The 22,803-nt window shown below is 44.2% G+C and overlaps 4 protein-coding genes across 8 annotated transcripts; 3 read left to right on the top strand and 1 right to left on the bottom strand.

Annotated features, from left to right (window-relative positions):
• The first annotated feature begins 1,944 nt into the window (after nucleotides 1-1,944).
• Nucleotides 1,945-6,316, top strand: LOC132257187 (ecdysteroid-phosphate phosphatase). Of its 2 annotated transcripts, XM_059753983.1 has the most exons (5): nucleotides 1,945-2,358; nucleotides 2,429-2,669; nucleotides 3,278-3,473; nucleotides 3,573-3,674; nucleotides 3,755-6,316. In XM_059753983.1, exons 1-5 carry the CDS (start codon nucleotides 2,252-2,254, stop codon nucleotides 5,200-5,202), a joined length of 2,094 nt encoding a protein of 697 aa, XP_059609966.1. In that variant the 5' UTR covers nucleotides 1,945-2,251; the 3' UTR covers nucleotides 5,203-6,316. The 2 variants fall into 2 exon arrangements, with proteins under 2 accessions (XP_059609966.1, XP_059609967.1); XM_059753984.1 differs by lacking the exon at nucleotides 3,573-3,674.
• Nucleotides 6,317-6,322: 6 nt separating this feature from the next.
• Nucleotides 6,323-8,929, top strand: LOC132257203 (two pore potassium channel protein sup-9). The gene is made up of 3 exons (XM_059754013.1): nucleotides 6,323-6,748; nucleotides 6,815-7,240; nucleotides 7,294-8,929. Exons 2-3 carry the CDS (start codon nucleotides 6,826-6,828, stop codon nucleotides 7,923-7,925), a joined length of 1,047 nt encoding a protein of 348 aa, XP_059609996.1. The 5' UTR covers nucleotides 6,323-6,748; nucleotides 6,815-6,825; the 3' UTR covers nucleotides 7,926-8,929.
• Nucleotides 8,930-9,053: 124 nt separating this feature from the next.
• Nucleotides 9,054-15,194, bottom strand: LOC132257197 (serine-arginine protein 55). 2 transcript variants are annotated; one of them, XM_059753996.1, is made up of 9 exons: nucleotides 15,069-15,194; nucleotides 14,777-14,904; nucleotides 14,631-14,701; nucleotides 14,175-14,279; nucleotides 13,459-13,540; nucleotides 10,084-10,157; nucleotides 9,724-10,005; nucleotides 9,501-9,653; nucleotides 9,054-9,439 (listed from the first exon to the last, which is right to left on the bottom strand). In XM_059753996.1, exons 2-9 carry the CDS (start codon nucleotides 14,900-14,902, stop codon nucleotides 9,337-9,339), a joined length of 996 nt encoding a protein of 331 aa, XP_059609979.1. In that variant the 5' UTR covers nucleotides 14,903-14,904; nucleotides 15,069-15,194; the 3' UTR covers nucleotides 9,054-9,336. The 2 variants fall into 2 exon arrangements, with proteins under 2 accessions (XP_059609979.1, XP_059609980.1); XM_059753997.1 differs by having other exon boundaries at nucleotides 14,175-14,267.
• A 99-nt stretch (nucleotides 15,195-15,293) lies between these two features.
• Nucleotides 15,294-22,543, top strand: LOC132257185 (mitogen-activated protein kinase kinase kinase 4). 3 transcript variants are annotated; one of them, XM_059753980.1, is made up of 8 exons: nucleotides 15,294-15,488; nucleotides 17,328-17,498; nucleotides 17,577-18,105; nucleotides 18,300-21,023; nucleotides 21,088-21,279; nucleotides 21,346-21,741; nucleotides 21,808-21,987; nucleotides 22,055-22,543. In XM_059753980.1, the coding sequence occupies exons 1-8, from the start codon at nucleotides 15,418-15,420 to the stop codon at nucleotides 22,136-22,138; spliced, it is 4,347 nt and encodes a 1,448-aa protein (XP_059609963.1). In that variant the 5' UTR covers nucleotides 15,294-15,417; the 3' UTR covers nucleotides 22,139-22,543. The 3 variants fall into 3 exon arrangements, with proteins under 3 accessions (XP_059609963.1, XP_059609964.1, XP_059609962.1); XM_059753981.1 differs by lacking the exon at nucleotides 15,294-15,488 and adding an exon at nucleotides 15,529-15,593; XM_059753979.1 differs by lacking the exon at nucleotides 15,294-15,488 and adding an exon at nucleotides 16,716-17,059.
• The last annotated feature ends 260 nt before the right edge of the window (nucleotides 22,544-22,803 follow it).

Genomic DNA, 22,803 nt, shown 5'->3' with positions numbered 1-22,803 from the left:
CAAATTCACATGAAAGCAATTGAAGAGATCTTTCCATATTCTAAGTAAACAGTCAAATTCATGCGGCAATTTTTCTCCATTATCACAAAGAATCTCATTTATTGGCACTTGTTAGTGAGTAATTGAGTGAGTCTGCAAGTGAGTCACATTGAATTCAAATTCGCTCCCGTTTGTCATCTGACATGAGCAATATTTGCCATAAAAATCATTTGCATATGAAAAGCCGACACTTTGTCACCTTTTTCTCTCACTGTAATTTATGTTGTTCGCTTGAAAAACTCCATAAATCTTCTCCCAAAATTTCAAAATGTTTTGCATTTTGGGACTCTCTTTTATGACTTTTATGTGATAAATTATGAATTCAGTTCTTCAAGTCAGAAGTAATTCATGAAATTTTGCAGTCGTTCTTTTGCATTTTGGTCGCGAGAAAAAAAAACCAATAAAAAGCTGGCATGAATTAATTCTATAGAAGACTTTAAAATAAAACGACATTTTGCACAACATTTTGCAATGAAGAATAGAATTTAATGGATAAAAAATGGAAAATCTTTCCTGTTATTCAAATTCTTTCGATTTCACGAAATTAAAAAGTTAATCTTTTATAGCACAAATTCCGCATTCATGCTTATTTTTCACAGGCATTTTCCACTGACAAGCAGCAATATCTCCTCTCATTATTTGGCGATATATTGATTGGGTGTCTTGAAATGTTACCGGGCATAAAAAGTAATTTAAAGGTCGAACAGCAACATTTTGAGCTTTGATCTGAAGAAAATATCTTCTCGCATGGAAAATTTTTTAATGCACAACAGAGTGAAAAAAACTTTCGAGGAATGATCAAAGCAAAACACACGAGAGATGATTGATCTCAATTGTGTGAGTGTGTGAATAGAAAATCCCCCGCAAGAATGACTAGAGAAGAACTTCTTCTTCTTCTTGTGGCCAAATTCTACGTCAATTTCGGCTGAACTTTGCCCAGCGCCAAAAACATTGATCTTGGACAAATTGCCTGAGCAATTCACTTCGTGTTTGCATCTCGTTGCCATTGTGGAATATTTTGCACACCACGCAGAATATCTCGAAGCACTTCTTTTGGCCACAGAGATCTTTTTTTTCCCTCACTGCGCTCGCGGATTTCTTGCCGCAAAATCCGGACATCCTTGAGATCTCGTCCAACACGGCGGTTTGTCTCACTCTCCCTCACTTGTGGCAACATTTCCTTCCGAAACGAATAAAAGTCACCTGTTTTGGAAGGGAAATAAAAAAAATGAGTGACTCTGTTGAGAACCAGAAAATACGGAAAATACATAAAATGAAAAGAAAATCAGAGATCATAATAAAAGATTTATCGGTTGTGATTTGAAGGAGATTTCATCAAACATCAGTGAAACATGACAATTTCATGCAATTATTTCGGTATTTTAGAGAAGAAATATTTAGACAAAATTCTAACATCAAGATTTCTTCTTATTTCTTTTTTTATATCTCTTCTATTTGTTTTATCTTTCTTGTCTTAAATTGTCAGAATAAAATTTATTTCATGTATTTCATGTTTCATGAAATATTTCATCATTCAATGTCTGCTCAAAGGTGGCTCTGATGTAGATAATGCGTGAGAGAATTGAGAGAGCTTCTCAATAAAACCTATACAGAAAATCACTATAATTTCACAAGATTTCACAATATCTGTCATCACGAATTGATTTTGATTGATTTTATACTAAAACTACACTCATTCAATAACACTAAACACATAGAAATATTCAAAATACTCGAGAGAGAAGTTGAAGAGAGAAAGAGAGCGGAAGAGCGAGAATGCGCGGTGGTTGTATTTATGTTATTTTTAAAAGGCGCATCGCGCCCAATGGTTGAACCCCTAAAACTGCTCTTTAATCTCAAGTCAAGTGGAAAATTACCATGCAATGTCTCTTCCTGGCTAACTTAGCGCCTCTTGCCTATCAATTTCCCACGGAATTTATGATAAAACACCCCGAATTTCACTCTCGCGCATGAGAGAGAGAAACTCTCCGTCAAACTCCCATTCGACGTACGCACACTTCGCATTGTGTGTATTTATTTTGATAAGCGCTGTCGAGTCAGCTGTCAAGTCGCTGCGAAAAAGAGCTCATTTCTGTGTTTGGTCACCGTGAAAGCGAAGCTCTTGAACTTGACCGGAGGCTCTCTTATCGCAGTCCGTCGTGGTAAAATTGTCTCGCGTGCACAGTCGCGATAAAGTCTCCTCCTTTTGACGATGGCGACACTTCCGCCCCGGAAAAATCCAACCCCCACGAAGATCTCCAAGCAACACCTGTCGCCCCTGCAGACGCTGCTGCAGATGGGCTTCCCCAAGCACAGGGCGTGAGTATCCGGGCGACTTGCGAGCGTCTCTCGCTGAAGAAGGATTTCACGAGGGCTGATGATCTTGCAGGGAAAAGGCTCTGGCCGCCACGGGGAACAGGGATGTGCAGCTGGCCTCGGACTGGCTTCTCACACACGTGAATGATCCTTCGCTGGACGAGTGCTCGCCCAGGGAGTACATCTTGTACGCCTGCCCAACAGGACACTTCCTGGAGCAGCTGCACGACTTCTGGGCCAAATCCAAGGAATTGTGCGGCTGGAACGGAGCCCACAACTTCACTCCTCACATCACGCTGGTCTCCTTCTTCAAGGTAAGAAGCTCCTCCTGATCATCGCCAGTCACTATCATCGCTTGTCAGTGAGAAAAGCTAATATTTAACGATGATTTGCTCTTTCTCTGCCGATATAGAAAGAAAGATTAGAAGCGATTTGATAAGACAATGTGAAAGTGATGTTGATTTATCAGCTTGTGGCCTATTTTTCAACGATTCTGGAATGCGATAAGTCAAGTGGGAAGAGAGGATTTTCAATAATAAATTGAGGTTCCTCATTGATTAAACGGATTCCCTTAAGGATAAGATAAATGAGCTCGGATATTGGCTAAAATAGAGAGCAAAATGCCAAATGAAGACCTTCGGCAAGTCATTTAGCAACACATTCACCGGAAAAAATCTGCAAATCATCGTCAATGACTCAATGTGTGTCTCATTACTTTATCTAACTACACCAAGTCGAGTGTATATTGCAAAATTGGTTCTTCACCTGTGGTTTTAAAAGGGATAAACCTAAACTGTCACGCCCATTTATACGCCCCGCCCACTCGAATGCTTCCTGAGGAGAAATCATAATTAAATTGAGTCCTTTTTCCGTATTCCTTTGTATTTTTTGAACTTGTGCTGGAATCTCACTTCCCTTCCAGGCTCCGGATGAGTGTGCTCCTCAGCTCTCCCGCGCCCTTAAGCAGGTGGTTGAACAGGCGGCCGCCAATCTGGATCGCCCGCTGAAGCTTGAGCTGTACACAAGCCACAACTTCATGGGCTTCTTTGTGGCCGAGGAGGACGCCAATTACCTCAACCGTCTGGCACTGCAGTACGTGAAGGAAGTGTCAAACTCAAGTAAGTGTCCAGACCGCATTCCCCGCAGTCTGTCTGAGATAACATTGCATTGCATTTCTCTTTGTGCGCGCGCCTCCGTGGACACGATAACTTCCACAGTTATCAGCGACACGTACGAGCAGCTGGACGCGCTGGTGGCGTGTTTTCCGTGGTGTGGCGGAGTCACATCCGGGGCACGGTGCATTCCGCGCAGCAGCAGATGTAAAGTCTCCTTCCCTTGAGTGCCGTTCTATTCCTTCCACTTCCAGCATCTCTTAATGCGCTTTTTGTGTGTCTTTCAGCCATTTCCCTGGAGCCGCACGTGAAGTCACTCCACCTGACGCTGGCTTATCAATTCCCGGATGCTCAATTCAACGCCCTGAAGGCACTCGTGGACTCACTGGATCCCGCCTGTGCGTCCGGATGGGAATTGAGACTGTACTCGAGAGACGCCAGACTCGCGACCAAGCAAGTGCACAAGATTCTCTATCCTCACACGCCACGTGAGCCCGACGAGCTGGAGCTGATGATTGGGGATTACATCTACCTGAGCAGCGATGCTCTGCAGAACAGCTCCGATGGCTGGGTGGAGGGCATCTCCTGGCTGACCGGCATGAATGGTTTCCTGCCTGAGAACTACACCGAACGCACGGCGGAATCCGATGCCTGGACTATGCATCGCACGGTGCAGCTCTGCAAGTGTCCAGCCATTGTGGACACGCCCATGGACGAGCCGGAGCCGTCGAATGGCAAGGCGGAGCAGCAGGACAACTCCTCAGAGAGCACAGCTCCAATTGAGGACGTCGCGGTGACCAAGGAGAATTCTGTGCCAGATCTCTACGGTGCGGATGTGTCGCAGGCCTTCCAGCAGATGGTCAGCAAAGTCACCAACGCGTCGATCCTGTCCGAGGCGGTGGACAAGAGTGCCAAAGTGACTCAGGAGGTCTCCGGACGCGGACGGAGGATCTTCGTGATGCGACACGGCGAGAGGGTGGATTTTACCTTCGGCTCCTGGATTCCCTATTGCTTCGACGAGTTCGGGAATTACAACCGGAAAGACTTGAACATGCCCAAGGTGCTGCCGCGGAGGAAAAATGTGATGCTGGGCTGGCAGAAGGACTCGCCGCTGACCAATGTCGGTGTCTATCAGGCCACGCTGATTGGCGAGGGATTGCGAGAGGCGGGCATCAACTTCACTCACGTGTACGCGTCGCCGTCTTATCGCTGCGTCCAGACAGCCACTGGCGTGCTGGAAGGGATGCACCTCAAGGATTCACTGCCCATCAATCTGGAGCCGGGATTCTTTGAGTGGCTCGCCTGGCACGCCCACTCGGGCGACAGTGTTGTGGAGTGGTGCACGCGTCAGGAGCTCACGGACGCCGGCTACAACGTCGCGATGGACTACCAAGCACTCATCCCGACGGATCAGCTGCACAACCACTTCGAGGAGTCACTGCATCAGTTCTACGCGCGCAATGACCGAATCACGCGCGAGATCATCAAGAAGACCACGGGAGACGTGCTGATTGTGGGTCACGCCATCACTCTGGACGCCTGCACGAGAGATCTGTGCGCCAAGCCGCCCAGGCAGTCATCGGAGCTCAGCAAGGTCATGCAGAAGGTCTCCTACTGCAGTCTCGTGGCCACTGAACAGGTGGGCGAGAACGAGTGGCGCGTGACTGAGCCGCCGTGCTATCCAGTCACGCACACCAACAACCAGCGCTTCGACTGGAAGCTCCTCTCAGGATAAATGCCCTCCCCCGACATTCCCGCCCATGGCGCGCGTCGCAAAAGACTCCGGAAATAGCATTACTATAATAGACTCACATCACGGAACGGGGGGTTCAATCAGCAACTGGTGGAAGTGGGAAAATTCCATAAAATCATGGTTAAGCCATGAATTTCCCATCTTAATTTATCGGAAGATATTTTCTTAGACCAAAATCCGTGAAAACATCACATTTTTCATCAATAAAAGGAGGAGATAATTTGGTCTGAAATTGAAGAGTTAAAATACTTGCTATATTCGTTTCGATAAAACTTTGATTTTGTGCTTAATTGTTTTTAATGGCATTTCAAAGTATCTTTTAATGTTGTATTTTCAGGTTATTGTCGAAAAAAATACCCAAAATGAGGTTTTAAGTTGATTTATATAGTCATATCGACTTGAAACTAAAGAAATAATAATTTCTCCCTTGCAACAGTTGTTGATTGAACCGTCTAATTACTTGCCTCTCTCAATATTTTGCCACGATATCAAGAGGACAGCGCATGAAGTGTTCTCGAATCGCCAACCAGTATACGCTATCAAGTGAATTCTAACACATTCAAAGAGTACAATAAATGTAACAATAATTATCAATGTAAAATCACAGAAATTTTGGCTGAAAAGCGTCTCAAAAAAAAACTCGTCGCCTCTCAAAAATAAGAGGTGAAAAAAATTTTAACACTTAAGACAATTATAATTGGTGGAATATTTTTCTGAAGAAAAATCATATAATGAATTTACTAATTTTTAAATGTTCTTTTTTCTCTCTCTGATATTATTATGATGATGATAAATGTTGAGAAATTGCGCTCGACGGCAATCGTGAAAGCAAAACAAGCAAAGGTGATTTTAATGCTCTTAAGAATTATACTTTTTCCGAGTTGTAATTCTTTAAGCCACAACATAAAGTTTCTCTGGGAAAGAAGTCGCCGCGCGGCGACTCGTGATTTTTTTTCTCTATAAACATTATTAAACAATTTTAGACACTCTTTTCAAAGGTCTCTTTCTTCTTTCCTGTGTTGAAAACACACCCACGCGCAAGTTGTGTAAAACTACAAATTGTGAATGATTATGGAATTAATAAAGAGTTTCACATAAAATACCTTTTGCTTCGCCTCTGGGCATCACTTGTTGCTTCCGCTCTGGATTTCCTTTCTCTGCGTGGCAGCGCGCTTCGGCTGCGCTTCGGGACGCGCCAGGGTGATTTTGGGGGTTGAGCGCGCGCGAGAGAGGAAAATCAATAACTCTTGTCCTCTCTGCTCAGTCTCAGCTGGAGATAACACTTTCATTTCGCCAATTTTTCTCGCTTCCATTTCGCCAAGCTCTTCCGCCTGTCTTCTGCAAAACCCCTGGAAAAGTGACCCGAAACACCAGGATTTTGTGCTTAGAATCAATTCATCGGCAGGATTTTTGCATCAATCCGCGCTTTGGCGGTTTTTTGTCTCTCTTATCGTTTTCTCCATTCAATGAGTGTTGTGTGTGGTGAACAAAGCAGTGAGAAAAAGATGATGAATCCCTGAAAATCGCGGTGAGAAAAAGTCACACACTTGCGCTGCGGGAAAATGCGAACATGTTGTGTGTGGATATTTTGCAGAGCTCCAGGAAATGCCAGGAGGAATCAACTTCAAATGCAGGATGAAGCGACAAAATGTACGTACTCTTTCGCTCGTCGTGTGCACCTTCACCTATCTCCTCATCGGCGCCGCCGTGTTCGACGCCCTCGAGTCGGAGACGGAGAGCCGCCGCTGGGACTTCCTCCAGAGCGTCCGGAACAACTTCATGAAGAAGTACAACATCAGCCAGGAGGACTATCGCATGCTGGAGATTGTCATCATCGAGAATAAGCCGCACAAGGCGGGGCCGCAGTGGAAGTTCGCCGGCGCCTTCTACTTCGCCACCGTCGTCCTGGCCATGATCGGCTACGGCCACTCCACGCCCGTCACCATCGGTGGCAAGGCCTTCTGCATGGCCTACGCCATGGTGGGCATCCCACTGGGTCTCGTCATGTTCCAGAGCATCGGTGAGAAGTGTGCCAGACATGTTAGCAAAACTGCCAACTTACCTTCTCCGCAGGTGAGCGTCTCAACAAGTTCGCTTCCGTCGTGATCCGACGCTTCAAGCGCTACATGCGCTGCAAGGAGACCGAAGCCACGGAGATGAACCTCATGATGGCCACCGGCTTCCTCTCCTCCATCATCATCACCACCGGCGCCGCCGTGTTCAGTCGCTACGAGGGCTGGAGCTACTTCGAGAGCTTCTACTACTGCTTCATCACCCTCACGACCATCGGCTTCGGCGACTACGTGGCGCTGCAGAACGACTCGGCGCTGCAGAACAAGCCCGGCTACGTGGCGCTGAGTCTCGTCTTCATCCTGTTTGGCCTGGCCGTGGTGGCGGCCAGCATCAACTTGCTGGTGCTACGCTTCATGACAATGAACGCCGAGGACATCCGACGCGAGGAGGCCGAGGCCCAGATCGCCGCTGGCCACACCTTCAACTACCAGAGCGACGTGAACGTGAGCGAGAAGTGGATTCCCGGACAGCACAACTACTGCGCCGCCGAGCAGGACGACCAGATGTCCGTGTGCTCTTGCACTTGCCTGGGCGGCACCGGATGCATCAATCACGAACTCCTGCTGGATCCCGGCTACCATCCCACGGACATCATCACGAGCACTCTCAGTCTCGAGCGCGCGTCTGTGTGAGAAGAGATGGACAGGAATTAAGGACGAATTCATCACAAGAGTGCAATTCTTAACAGCATTTGAGATCTGTTTTCGATGTTAAAAGAAGGATTATGAAAGAGTGTTGTTCGAGGGGCCAATCAGAAATTCAGCCAAATTTTGACAGAGAGATTATAAATTGCCTTTTAGAAATTGTAGTTCTTATTGTTGAAAAGCGTGCTTCTTTGTAGTCATTGAGCAATGTTGTGTCAAATTTTGAGGTTTTTTATATAAAAAAAAGCGTTTTGCCAAATTGATAAAAAATTGGGAAGAAAAAAAAATCCTCCACATTAAATGTGTGTCAATTACTTCGGAGACTGTTAAGACAAGAAGTTTCCCATCTCACAACCAAACAGATCTCATTATCACAATTGAATTGCACTCGAAAAAACTCTCTGCAATTGAAGGGATCTTACAGATTTTCTCCAATAAAACGTACTTTAATTGTCATTATACAAGTAAGGTTTACAATGTACGTTTTTTTTCTTCATCATCTTCTTCTCCAAATATAGCAATTTCTGTGTGTGTGTAGAAGAGGTTTACATATCGGCTTTACACATTTTCTTATCATTAAAATCAAATTATTCCCAAATATTCCAATCTGGTTATATTATAGAAAATAGTCTCAAATCTTGTTACTCAAAAACTGTTCCGGCTCTCCTTAAGAACTACTGAAATATTACTATTTATATATATATATATCTTCTTGCCACTAATAAAAAGGGGGAAGAAATCCAATGTGTAGGACTTCAATGTGTACTAGAGACTATAATTAATATTATATATGTACCATATTGGGGAGAAAATATGTAAATTACAATATTTCGCAGTTGGATTTTTGCAAAGACTATTTCAATTGATAGATTCTATTGAATAAAATAAACTTCCATTCTTCTCTGTATAAAATATCAAAGGACTATCAAACTAATCTCTCTGTTTCTCTCTCTAAATAAATGTTAGTTTATACTATAAAAAAAAACCACAAATCAAAAGTGATCTTATTCTTCCTTAAGTTACTTCTAAATTTACTATTTTTTGTTGTTGTTTAATCATATATGGTGTGCTCAGCAATTCTATACTCTTAATTTATGTTCTTTTTCCTCTTCTCTCATGAATGCCAATTTTAATCCCCATTCCTAAATACACACTCAATATATTTAGTTGTTTTTCTCTTTCTTTTCATGTACAAGAAACTCTGCACATTTTTATTAACATCAAATATAAATCATCGCGAATTGGACACAATTATTTCTTCACTTAGAAATTTATATTAAAAAAAAATCTTATGCGGATCAATTTGCATAATTTCTCATACACGGAAAGTTGATCAAATGTTATTTCTTCTTCCTCTTTTTTTCTTGTTAATTCAATATAGAAAAGAAACATGGCTTATCTAATCCTCCATGCTCTCATTGTGTCCAGGCGATCCTCCATTGTTCTTTGGCGACTCCGAACGTGATTTGCGATCTTTTTCCTCAGAGCGATCAGAACGATCCCTGCAAAAACAGCAATTATTATTGTCTTTTTTGTAGTAAAATTTGCAATCACACAACAAACCTCGACATTGACTTCCTGTTGTTAACGGACTTTGATCGTGATCGCGATCGTGAACGTGTGTCACGATCACGCTTAGCAGAACGCGATCGTGAGCGCGAATCACGCTTCAGTGAACGCGAACGAGACTTGGATTTGGAATTGTCACGAGAATTCCTGCAAAATTAAAAAAGCACATCAATTAATCCAGCGCAAGAGATAAAAAGACTTTCAAAAGGAAACTCACTTGGAGCGGGATCGCGAGCGTGACTTGACTGCCGATTTGGACTTGGAGCGTCCGCGTGACTTGGAGCGACTGCGGGTCTTGGAACGTGGCGAACGTGAGCGTGAACGCCTACGTGAGCGTGAGCGCGAGCGACTGCTCGACGATCGTGATCTGCCACGTCCACCGCCACCGCGTCCCGATCGCCGATCCTCCACCAGACGAATGCGACGTCCATTCAGCTCAGTGTCGTCCAACTTCTCAATTGCCGTCTTCATGTCGGTACTCGAGGCAAATTCAACGACTCTGTGCAAAAAGAATAGATTTTATATATAGTCAATTTGAAGGACTTTAAAATGAGAGAATCTTCTCAAATTCACTCACCCTTCATTGCGACGCTGCTTGTGAGCATCAGCATAAGTCACTTCACCAGCCTGGCGCATGTAATCCTTCAGGTCCTGAACATACCAGAGATAATAATCGATTAGAACAACATAATTCACAGTGTCATGCAAAGTCTCTTGTTCATTGAAATATCAAAATTCACTTGTGTGCCTTACATCCCGTTTCCAATTATCATCTCTCTTTCAATTAACTGAATGAATCAAAATGGAATTTAACAAACAACAAAAAAAAACATGATAAATTGATATCTTTTCTATAATCAATTATTAAGAAAATGTGTTTTTAAAGAAAAATAATCAAGTAAATGATGATGATAAAGAAGGACAAGGCTGCAATTTCTCACGTCGCATGGCATTGGCGAGATCGCACTAGAGACTCCCGGATGGGCGGAAAGAGAGAGATAAGAGATGAGGTGAGTGGATGTCATCTGCCCAGTCAAGGAGGAAGACACACAGCGTCAGAGTGGAGGAACCATCAGAAGAGAGACCCTTTTGGGAGACACACACACAAACGCACACGAGGACATCGAGAAGGAGGAGAGATTTGCCACCATCAGCAGCATCGCCCTAAGCCAGAATTGCGCGCCCCTCACAGTTCATCATCACTTTGATGTGTTTTAAATGCTGATTAGACGCCCAACATCCAAGTCTCTCTAAGTGCGATCAGCGACTGTTTATCACTAAAAACATCTCAATGTTTCTTATTATTTTCTTCTCTGCAGAAATTGCAACCTTGTCCTGTGGAGAAAAAGAATCATTTTGTTACTTTTCTGAGCAGAGATAAAAAATAAATGTGATTTAAAATCTATGTGAAAAAATCACCATTTTCTACCATTTCTCTTTCGCTTTCACTCTCTTTCGTCTTATTCTGTTCTTCTTCATTTTGCAAAAGTGTCGAGCAATGACGGAAGAGTTAAATTTTTGTCTTATTTCAAAATATTCAGTCATTGCTCAATTAATGTTTCTTTTCTTATTACAGAGTAAAAAAAAAAAGATATAAATGTTATAAATTCACACATTATGTGCTTTTTACCTTTTCATCAGCCTCTAAACTCTCTCTTTTTGGACTCAATCATTAACCATTTTAGCGCTACCAAGAGGGCCTTTATTGCATCCCAAATCCAGGAACACAATAAAGGAGGCTTTCTGTCTATTCAGGTCAACACACAGTCAGTTTGCTCGCGCGGATTTTGAGGCTCGTGTTTCGGTCATCGTTCTCTTGTCCTCACCAGATAGATTTTTCACACCACCACGTCATCGGAAAAGGGCCACAGATAGAAGGAGAATTGTGTGTGTTTCTGTTTGGATGACTTGTTCTGGTTGATCATCATCTGATCAGGCTGGAGAAGACCTTTTGGCTATTTGTTCTTATCTCTCTCTCTCTCTCTGTCTCTTTTTCTTTTCACTCGCTCGCTACAAAAGCAACCAACAGTCGTCGTTGACGTCAAACATCCCATCATCTAGGAAAACCACATCATCTGTGTGAGGATGTCACACACAGCGGAAGGAGAAGCGCATCGAGATTATCGTCTTTGGTCACTCTCTCTCTCTCTCTCTTCGAAGATCGGTTTTTGGGGGGAAGGAGACCAGAAGAAGCACATCAAGCAAGGCAGATTTGGCTCTCTTCATCTCTCATTTAGTTTACACCATTGGCACCAACGCGCGTTCGCCACCACAATGCCATTTAGAGGGCCCCCGTGTCACAGTCACAGTCCCGCTCACGTGCCCGGACCCCAATTAGAGGAGGCTTTTCTTTGAATAAAACATTAATATTACAACATTTTACTAATGTTCAATCCACAATGTTTTTTTTTCTTTTCATCTGCGTGTTTAGTTTGTGTTCTTTTCTTTTTTTTAAGGAAAAAATGAAATTCCAGAATCTATTTAGGGGTGAAAAAAACACAGTCATTTGAATTGAGTTGACTTAATTGAAAGGCTCTGAAGACTGAAAATACAATCAATTGCCATCAAATTACTTCTTCTAATGTGTTTTTAACACACCCAAAGTAGATTCTACAATTTTTAATATTATTATGTCGATGTTATTTCCTCTTTATCTCTAATTTTTTTTTGTCTCTTTTACCAAAAAAAAAGAAAGAAAATTAAGTACAACCAAAGCATTTTTTGCTCTAAAAGAAGCTACAAGTGACGAAAAATGTAGTTGTTGTTTTTTTTTTACAAAAATTAAGGGGAAAAAATTGCATGCAATTTTAAGACAAATAAGAAAAAAATATGTGGTTAGCGTGAAATAAGAGTTAAAATCATTAACCAACAAGGGAACAGTATAAGCAATCGATTGCTCTCTCTCTCTCACACACTCATTTACGCTCTTTTAGCGCCAAAGCAATCAATTGCTTATCACCAAAAAAAGAAAGATAAACCATTTGGTGGAATGTTAAAAAAAAAGAAAGAAATAATATCACATTCGCTGAAATATTGCGTGCTTTCAATGCCACACATTGTCGTCATCCATGAATTTGTGTGCGGTTCTCAATGCATCTTCCTTCCTCTCTTCACATCATCATTTGTTTGTCTTTTGTGGGCTTCTTCTTCTTTCCTCGCTTCGTTGCGATTCTTTTCTTTTTTTTGCCTTCTTCGCCGTCACACAACGCTCTGTGTGTATTTCTTCTAATTGTTTTCTTGCCACTCTCATCAATGCCATCATTGTCAACACGTCAGTTGTGTGTTTTCACATGTCCTCAAGATTATTATTATTATTATTGTGGATGAAAGTTAACTTTAAGAGCGTCAAATGCAAAGTGCAGAGATTCTCTGTGGTTCTTTGCACCATTTAACACAACGTCATTTTGTCCACATCTCAGGGGGCTGCAGAGACATCTCAACCACTATTCGCGGACCGTCAGGGAAAGCTCGCAAGCCAGAAGACCAGAACGGGGCGGAGGAACCAGGGGGAAAAGCCAGAAGACCATCAGAAGACAACCAGGACCCACATTTCGTCTGAGAGAGCTGCACGCCTCGCCTCGCCAAATGGTGCAATGAATCCACACACGAGAATCAATCTCACAATCGCGTGAAAATTCAAGCAAAACTTCTTGAGGATATTTTCTTTCCGTTATCATGTGAAAACACATCTCGAGCTGGTCGATATTTGCGAAGATCATCATCTCAGAGGCCTCTTCTCTCATCCTTCAACCACGAGGTAATCGAGGAGAAATCCAACTCTTTGCCAGTGTGACCCACGAGACAGTCTCTCTCTTGCATTTGATCGATATTTCATCCCCCCAAACGGGGGAGAGATATTTTGATCAGAAATAATATATGCATAATATAGAAAATATATATGAAATAAGAAATACTGAAAGAATGATAACAAGAACTGCGTTAGTTTCTTTACCTGCCAACTCACGCGACTCGACAAATTCTCCACAATCAAGCGATACTCCGTGCGCAAAGGTGGTCCATAGCGAGATGATGATCTGCAAGAGGGAAAAAAACACAACAAAACGACATTATAAACAATTATGAACACAAAGTATGCCAATTGTACAACAGGTTTTTTTTGGGTTAATGACCCACTGAAACAATTATTTTATGGAATCTTTTGGGGTAAAAGAGACCCAAAAACCGTCATTTTGCCCATTTTTCATGCTTTGTTATTGAAAATCAGTTGAAAATGAAATAGAAAAGCATGTTATGAGGTTATTTTATGTCAAAATGAGGGAAAAAATTTGATTTGAAATAGTTTTCAATGGCCAAATTGTTTTTTACGTTCTTTTTTAGTGAAAGTTTTGCAATGCAATATTAGTTAAGCACTCAACGAGACTATTGATAATAACGTTTTTAAACAGATAAAACAAAACTCAGTGATTAAATGACGACTTATGAGTTATTTTACAGAGAATTCATTCGTCAATGTAACAGTTTATCGTCTTCCTGAGCTTGTGAAATACAGAAAAGAAAGAAACACATGGCAAAACTGTATACATAGTTGATTATGATAATAAACCGTGAAATTGTGAGCCAATTTACCACAGAAACATTCTTCTACAACAACTTCACGACTCAGCAGCTTCGAGTCCGTGGCAATAAGAGGAAAAAGGATGGACTTACTTATCAGAATAGCGCCCCCTGCGACTATAACGATCATCATAGCGATCGCGATGACCACCTCTCGCCTGGCCTCGCGCCTGCTCAACAACGACTCTGGAAGAAGACCTATGTTTATTGAATTATCAGGATCTATAATGAACCTTCAGAGTGGATGGTATTTGGTATTTGTCTGCCCCTCCAAATCAGCCTCAAAACGTATATCTGTGGACTCTCTAATCAGTGGTTTAAGCATTTCTGCGGGGCGAAAGAATGCCAGCCAGTTGGCCAGATGGCTGGGATTTCCAGGTAGAATCTCAAGCGTTTCGCCAATGAGTCACAACAAGACTGGGCGTGAAATGCCTTTTCGGGAAGCTTCTTCCGCCTCTTCATGCCCTTATCTGGCGACCTGACGAGCATTCATCGACCCCTTCTTGGCTAATTCCGGGAGGTTTGTGACGGGAATATAAAGCAAATTACCTTTCGCCCAGCAACTCCTTCCCGTTCAGCTCATATATCGCATCGTCTGCATCTCTGTAGTCCTCAAACTCCTGCAGAAAAAACAAAACAAAACACACCGTCTCAGTGCCAAGAAACTGCGCGCATTTTTTCCGTCTGTCACTCACCACAAATCCATATCCGTTCTTGATGAGAATGTCTCGGGTCCGGCCGTAGCCCTTGAAGAAGCGCTCCAAGTCGCGCTCACGCACGCCGTACGGCAAACCGCCCACGTAGACACGCGATCCAACCATGTCTGTGGAGTGAAAGTGGCGCCAGAGGCCCTCAATTGGGTCAGTGAAAAGCAAAAGGAAGAGATTTGGGGCCACAAATTCAAGATGGCGGGAGACCGCATGAGAAGGCACAAAATATCATCCGTCCTCACGCTGTTAATACCACAGCCCGCGCACCAACACCTACCTCACTTCGTAGCTCAAATGCAGCTTCTCACTTTTACACTACTTTCCACCACGTCTGTATCCTTTTTCCGCAGGATTTTCACAAATTTCTCCAGCACTCGCCCAACTTCTGCGACGCTTGGGAATCAATTGCTGGGGTGGCGGCGCTTCGGTCGCGCGAGCTGCCATCGCGCGTGTGACAGCGCTGGCAACCCGCGCGCGTCCCAAATCGATGAACGTCAGTCGATGAGTCGGTGAGTGCCGTGGAATTTGCGTGTTTGTGCGGAATTGCGTGGAAAAACCGTGAAAAATCGGGGAAAATGGTGATTGGCGGTGTCTAAAATTAGTGCTATCGCCCGAAAAGCTACCCAATGGCCGATCCCGACTGGAAGAAGCGCGTGGGAATCACGATCAACTACAGTTCCGGCGAGGAGGACGACAGGTGATTATTTTGCGCAATCATTTTTTTGCGGACCACTTTTTGCCCAGCCACGGAGGGCTTCTGACCAGGGAAAGTACCTCGTCAAGGCGCCAGACACCTGACCGTGTGAGTGGTGAGATAAAATCAGCTCAATTGCTGTGCCAAAGTGCTTTTCGCGGCCCCAAACTTTCCTGTGACGTAATTGAGAGTTGCGGAGGACGCGATTCTGGGATTCCCGGCCAAGACGTCACTTATCCCAGCTCCAGATCTCCTCGACAGCCGCGCACTTGAGCATGCAAAGAGTGCGACCGTGACAGGCAATTAGTGCATGAAGGGCGGCGATTAGCATAAGAAGCAGCGCGCTTCCGGAAAGGTCACTCTCACTTTTCCTCCCCACGCAGAGAGACAGTCGAGTGGGAAAACCCGCGACCGGCCTCGCGCTGAGTCTCCACTCCCGGAGGCGACAGCCACTCGGGGGAGTCTCCAGACTAGAGTACACACACACAACTCCTTATCGTTATCTATTCGCGGGCCACTATCGCGATGGGTGTATAATTGTGATTAATTAAATAATGGGGAGACAATGCGCGAAAAGAGGCGCGAATCCGGTTTATTCCTCCCGGAGGCACTTTTCCGTCTGCCCGGACGGCCGATGGGGGCTGCACTGAAGCCATACCAGTGTTCAAGGTGATGAAAGACCCGTGAAAATTGCTAAACACCTATTTTTCCACTTTCCCAGGGGGTTTATCAGCTGACAAAGTAGAAAATTTGAGATCTTGTAACGTCAGAAAATGTGAAGTTTGCAATGCAAGCAATTTATTCTTTCGCGGAAAAATTTAAAAAATATTTAATTTCAATTTATGTCGTTTAGAAGAGTGTGAAATTTCAATAAACCGGATAAAATAATTCTTTTCACAATAAAACAAGCTAGAAAATAAAGTTAGCAACTGAGCAGAAGTTGAGAAATGCCAAAAACACGCAGAATTTGTGTTTGTTTTATGGAAATACAACACCTTGCGAGTGGTTTTCATTTCAGTGCAAAGACTCATCAAATATATTTTAGTGTTTTGTGTGCAAAGAAGAAGCGAAAAAAGCAAATATCTCGTCTCTTGACCCACAATTCTCTTTGTCTCTCTCGCTAATTTCTTAATCAATCTATCAAAATTCACGAGTGCACGCAGAGCGGTCGGCTGATGAACCCCTCTGAAGAGAGTGTTAGTCAGCTTTTGGCGTCTATTTGGCATCGCATGGCAAATGCAGAAACAGATAAAAATCCTTTTATGCGGGACAATTTCTGCTGTGATCGATTAGAAATCGCTTTCACGGCACTATAAATAAATATTTGCCGATATGTTATCAATGCTAATTGGCGGGATTTGATCCACTCGAGAGTCACTGTCGAGGGTGAATCTATAAATGGGAGCATCAAGTGATGCCAGCTCGTCATTGTCATCGGTGTTGAGGAAGTGTTGTTGTTCACAAGGAAGAGAAGGGGAAGAAAAAGTAGGAAAGATTGATTTGAGAAGTCAAGCAATTGGCTGGGAACTCCTTCGTCGTGTGATCATGAGGAAGTTCAAGGGGAAGAAGAGATCGTGAGTTGGCCTATTAAAGTGACTCTCTCTCTCACACTCAAGTTTCCTTCTTTCTGATAAAGAAGTTTTTCTAATCAGAAAATCTCTTGCGGTTGTTTGAGGTGTTTGTTTGAAGAAGAACATCTACAAACACTTGACGGGCGGTTTTTGAGTTATTGTTGTATTATATATTGTTATCAAAATTGTGATATCGAAGCGGGAGGAAATTACACAGGCTTGGCTTTGGTTGGACTCTTGATCAGTCTTCTTTTTGCATTCCTTTTTGCAGTGTGGAGTTTCGCACGAAAGCGCCACAAGGTGATCGTGGAGTTGATGTTGGTGATTTTGTGCCAATTTCGTCCACTGATGATCTTTTGACGCGCTATGAGGAGTACGGAAGCACACCGCCACGCACGAGGATCAAGATAAAGAATCGCGACTGGGACAGGAAGCAGAGAATGTGAGTCACACTTGGCGGTGAAATGTGCGTTGTCTTATCGTGTTGCGGTGGCTAAAAATTGCGTGAATGTTGTTTCAGGGAGGGAAATGGCAAGAGGAGCGCCGCCAGGATGTCCAGATCCAGGGTGAATCGGCGCAACACGATGGATTGTGCCATTCTCAATGAGATGTTCATCGAGGATGAGCACAAGAGGACGGACAAGCGCACGCTGCAGCTGCAAAGGGAGACAGACAGAGAGATTAAGCTGTCTTCTATGGCCTCGGCGGCGGTGAATCTGATGCAGAATCGTCACTCCAGACCACTGAGCAATGCCAGCATTGAGGAGCGAACGGAGAGCCTTCCGTCCAATGTCACAGTCCACAATAACAATGTGGTCACGACGACGGGAGGAACACAGATTGGTGGGACGTTGATTGAGTGCAGCAACAGATATATGAGTGTCCAGTCACGTCCTGTGGGGTGTCGCATGTCCGCCCCGCCGTCGGCCTTTGCGGCAAATCTCAAGCTCGATCAGACTGACATGCCAAAGATCCAGAATCGACAGGAATTCCACGAAACCTTTGCCAATCTCATTAAGCTGGGCAGTGTGGATAAGCAGGAAAGCAAAGTGAGTTATATTTCAAGTACTCAAACACACTTGTGATTTGAAATTTAATTGGCAAAAGTGAGAGTAATACAAATACTCACATTTTATGTATAATTTCCTGTCCGGGGAAAATTTTATCTATTCACAAACGTTTAATTTAAAACAAACAAGAGATTATCATGTCAATTTGGACGCTTTTTTCTCGCTTTTTTCAGCTCTCCCATGAAGAGTACAAATACCAGACGGAACTACAAGACTTAATATGGTTGGAATTGCAAGCGTGGCACGCTGATCGGACGCTGGAGCAGCAGGACAAGTACTTGTATGCAGCCAGACAGGGAATTGGGGATTTGCTCAATGAGATCATGTCGTACAGATTCCAGCCGAGATTCTCGCGCACCTCCAGCGTGGCCAGTGATACGGACAGTGGTGTGGCGTCAGATTCGGCGAGTTCAACTCAGGAGGGTGGCGGCAGGAGTCCAATGATGTCTTCAGTGAGTCAACCGTGCACGGGATGCTTGTCAATGTACTGTCGTGATTGTCAGGATCAGCAGGGATTGGCGATGAAGCAAGTAGAAGTGTTGCTGACACGATTAGAAGCGGCAGAGGCACTTTTTCCCTCAACTCAGGCACTTGGACAGTGTTATCCGATCTACAAGAATGAAGAGTTCGTGGGAAGAGTGAAGGCAATGTGCTTATGGTACAATATTACGCGACATCAGAGGCTGAAATTGATGATTTTGGGAAAATTGATGGCCAGAGCGCAGAGTGAACCGTTTACATGGCCAGTGGCTATTGAGGAGCGTCACAGGAATTCCACAGCATCTCTGCAGGACACTGCAGACTCAGGGAGAGATTCTGTGGATTCCAAGTGTGCGAAAATCTCACCGCCAAAGGTGCAATTCACGCTGGATGAGACAAATGAGTCGGGCAGTTCGAATGACAGCACGATAAGTGGGGAGTCGATGATGAAGGAATCCACACCGACACCGCCGGTGGGTGATTTTGGGAAGTTGGTGAATGAGGTGAATCTCTTCAGTCGCAATCCTGCGCATGGTTCGCCGTACAGGAAGTATATTGAGACGGTGCTGAAGTCACGAGGATTGGGAAAGAGTCTGAATTTCCTCCATCGACTGCACAATGTTGTGCTGCGGAAGGCGCAAATTACGCTGGAGAAGCCAGGAAGTGAGGAGTCAGATGAGGGTGAGTTGTTTGAGATTGATTCGCCGATTATGGAGCCACCGCTGGAGAAGGAACAGGAGGATGAGTTGAGAAGATATGGGATTTGGAGTCCTGAATTTGAACAACTGGCTTTGCCATCTTATGTCCCATCATTTGTCTTCTTATCGCTGATTCCCATGGAGGTGATTCATGAGTTTCTGCGATTGAGATTGGAGACACGCCCAGTGCAGCCGAATCCACTGAGTCTGGAGCAGCTGATGAAGGAGTTGAGGGAGGGCTTGATCTTGGCGATTACGCATCGTGAGCGCTACAATAAGCACATCACGACGGCGCTGTGTGAGAAGGAGCCGGAGTTGGAGAAGTACATTGGGATTCTGGATGAGTTTGACAAGACGGTGAAGAAGGTGATGGAGCTGTATTTGGACTATGTGGAGCAGTGGGTGCTGATTGCCGCTCCGGAGGGTCATCAGCGATCTGCCATGGACAAGGAGTGGATGTTCACGAAGCTGGTGTGTCCGATGATTCCCGGACAGCACTCGAGTGCCGCGCGGAGATTCTGCATGATTGTGAGGAATCTCTTGAGGACAATTGGGACGCGACTGGTGACAAGGGCAACGGAGCTGGATGATCAGATTGACGAGACGGCTCATGGGGAGGCGTCAAAGTGGGAGATTCTGGCCATTTGTCGTGCCACACAGTCGCTGTTCACGGAGGAGCGTGAGAAGGCGGTGAAGGTGATGGCGTTCGCCAAGACGCTAATTCGTGATATTGAACATTCGGACTTCCATCGGGATCACAGTGAGGAGTACCTGAGGAAGTGCAAGGGCGATGATTTTGTGTGTCTGGAGGTGAGAGAGGCGATCACGGTGCTGAAGAGGGATGCGCTGAAGGTGAGGGAGAAGCTGACGACGATCATTGAGATGGTTGAGGAGAGATGTCATGTGAAGCACATTGCGGATCTCGATGAGGTGGACAAGGCGGCGGTGCTGACGAGATCCCGAGAGATTCTCCATCAAGGCTACAAGTTTGGCTTTGAATACCATCGTGATTTGGTGCGTATGATGGAGACGAAGATTGTCACGTGCAAAGACAGCTCGTGTGAGTTCAATTTGTCACTGGGAATTATTGGATTTGCCAAGATGTGGATGAAATTTGTGATGGAGCGATGTGAGAGAGGACGAGGATTGAGACCAAGATGGGCTGCGCAGGGATTTGATTTCCTCATTCTCGCCTGTGATCCATCCAATTCGCGCCACTTGAGCGAGAAGGAGTTCGAAGAGATGAAGGCAATGATGGACAAGTGTATCTCTCATGTGATTGGCATCACCACAGAGCCACAGCGCAAGAGACCATCGCCACGATCGCGAAAGACAAGTCCAGCGGCGAGAAAAGTCACGCCTGGGAAGATGAATATCACAGCTGGACCGCAGAAGAATTTGATGCCACAGATGAGCCTGAGAGAAGAGGCAGTTGGACTCTCGCCCACCAGCATGCCAGATTCCCCGGACATGATCAGGAAGCAGACTTCGTGTGACACATCAACGAATGGCATTTCCATCATTGTGCCGCAGATTACCAACTTTACGCAACCTTTGAGGCAGATTCGCGTGAGAGATTCAGTGAATCGATTGGATCTGGAGTTGGAGAATAAATTGAGAGAGAGGAATCTTATTGGGCAGGTGAAGTCGCTCAATACTTGTGACAAGATTCACATTCGCTCAAGGAGTGTCACATTCAGGTGGCATCGAGGGATAAAGGTGTGTAATTTCAGTCTAAGAAGAGTGTAATTGTTGAATAATTGGGCGCGTTTTTCCTTTGCAGATTGGCCAGGGAAGATTCGGAAAAGTCTACACGGCTGTTAATAATTCGACAGGTGAATTGATGGCAATGAAAGAGATTACAATTCAGCCGGGAGAGAACAGAGCCATTCGTCGTGTGGCTGAAGAGCTGAAGATCTTCGAGGGAATTACACATAAACACCTCGTGAAGTACTACGGAGTGGAGATTCATCGAGTATGTGTTATCTTTTATGGCCCATTTTAAACCATATATTGCTCATTTTCTTTTGTAATTCTCCAGGAGGAGCTGCTGATATTCATGGAGCTCTGCTCGGAAGGCACTCTTGAGAGTCTCGTGGAGTTGTCAGGTGGTCTGTATGAGAGTCTGACACGTCGCTTTACAGCTCAACTCCTCTCGGCCGTTGGTGAACTCCACAACCATGGAATTGTACACAGGGATGTGAAGACTGCCAATATTTTTCTCACCAACGGATCCAATTGCCTGAAATTGGGTGATTTTGGATCCGCCGTGAAGCTCCAGACGCACACAACGGTGCCTGGAGAGTTGCAGGGATATGTTGGGACGCAGGCGTACATGGCGCCGGAAGTGTTCACGAAGAATAACACCGAAGGACACGGCAGGGCAGCTGATATCTGGTCATTGGGCTGTGTGGTGATCGAAATGGCGTCGGGGAAGGTGAGAAGAAGAATGCAAAAGAGAATGTTTGGATGTTCTGCTAATGTTTTGGGTTGTTTTTTGCAGAGACCTTGGGCCCAGTTTGACTCCAACTTCCAGATTATGTTTAAGGTGGGAATGGGAGAAACTCCTGAGGCGCCGGACAGTTTATCACAAGAAGGACATGATTTCTTGATGAATTGTCTGCAACACGATCCCAAATCTCGTCAGTCGGCCAATGAATTGATGCTTCACAACTTTTGCAAGGTGAGATTGAAGGGTTTTCCTTGATATGAGAGAGAGAGAGAGTTCTAAGGGTGTTTTATCTCCACAGGTCGGTCTTGAGGACGATTGCTCGTGCGATGACAAGAGACAGCAGGAGATTAGACGATCCAAAAGACACAAGCCCAAGTCCTGAACACTTTACAGCGTTCTCAATGTTCGTCTTAGTAGTTTTATTCACTACACACTGAGTATCTTAATTGTTATACATTTATGCGCGATATGTTTTCCAGTTGATTACTTTTCTTTTATCAATATTGACTATTATGTTAAATAGCTCAGGAATGTGAGACAACACGTGATTCGTTATTACTGGTTTTATTCTGTTTATCTTGCTGTAGATGAATTGTTTGCTCAAAGTTGGCACGATGTGAATGATTGTAGAATTGTATAGGGAGAGTGCCTATAATTTAATCACTGTAATCATGAAAGTTATTTTATATACACAAGAAAACACAGAAGTTTTCTTATGGTATTTGTGAGGAATATTCAAAGAATAGTCGAGACACACTGCAAATGGAGAATAAAGATTATATTTTACGGAAAAGTAAATGAGATTTTCTTGTTGTTTTCTTCTTTTTGGAGGATTTTGAGGGACTCTCAATAGTCCCGAAAGACTAAAGGGTCCCTTTGGATAAAATTATAAAGAATTTATAATGAAACCTTTGACTCAATTCGTGTTTCACTGCTTCTTCTATCGCTGCTTGAGGTGTTGTCTTCCCGAAGTATATTTTAAGGATGGTGAAGAGGAAAAGTCATACAATATTCCAATAAATATTTTATTACACTCCATCTACATCG

This window comes from Phlebotomus argentipes, unplaced genomic scaffold (assembly GCF_947086385.1).
Source record: "Phlebotomus argentipes unplaced genomic scaffold, Phlebotomus argentipes genome assembly contig_42, whole genome shotgun sequence".
NCBI classification, from domain to species: Eukaryota; Metazoa; Arthropoda; class Insecta; order Diptera; family Psychodidae; genus Phlebotomus; species Phlebotomus argentipes.
This window is presented reverse-complemented; position numbering and strand designations above follow the sequence as displayed.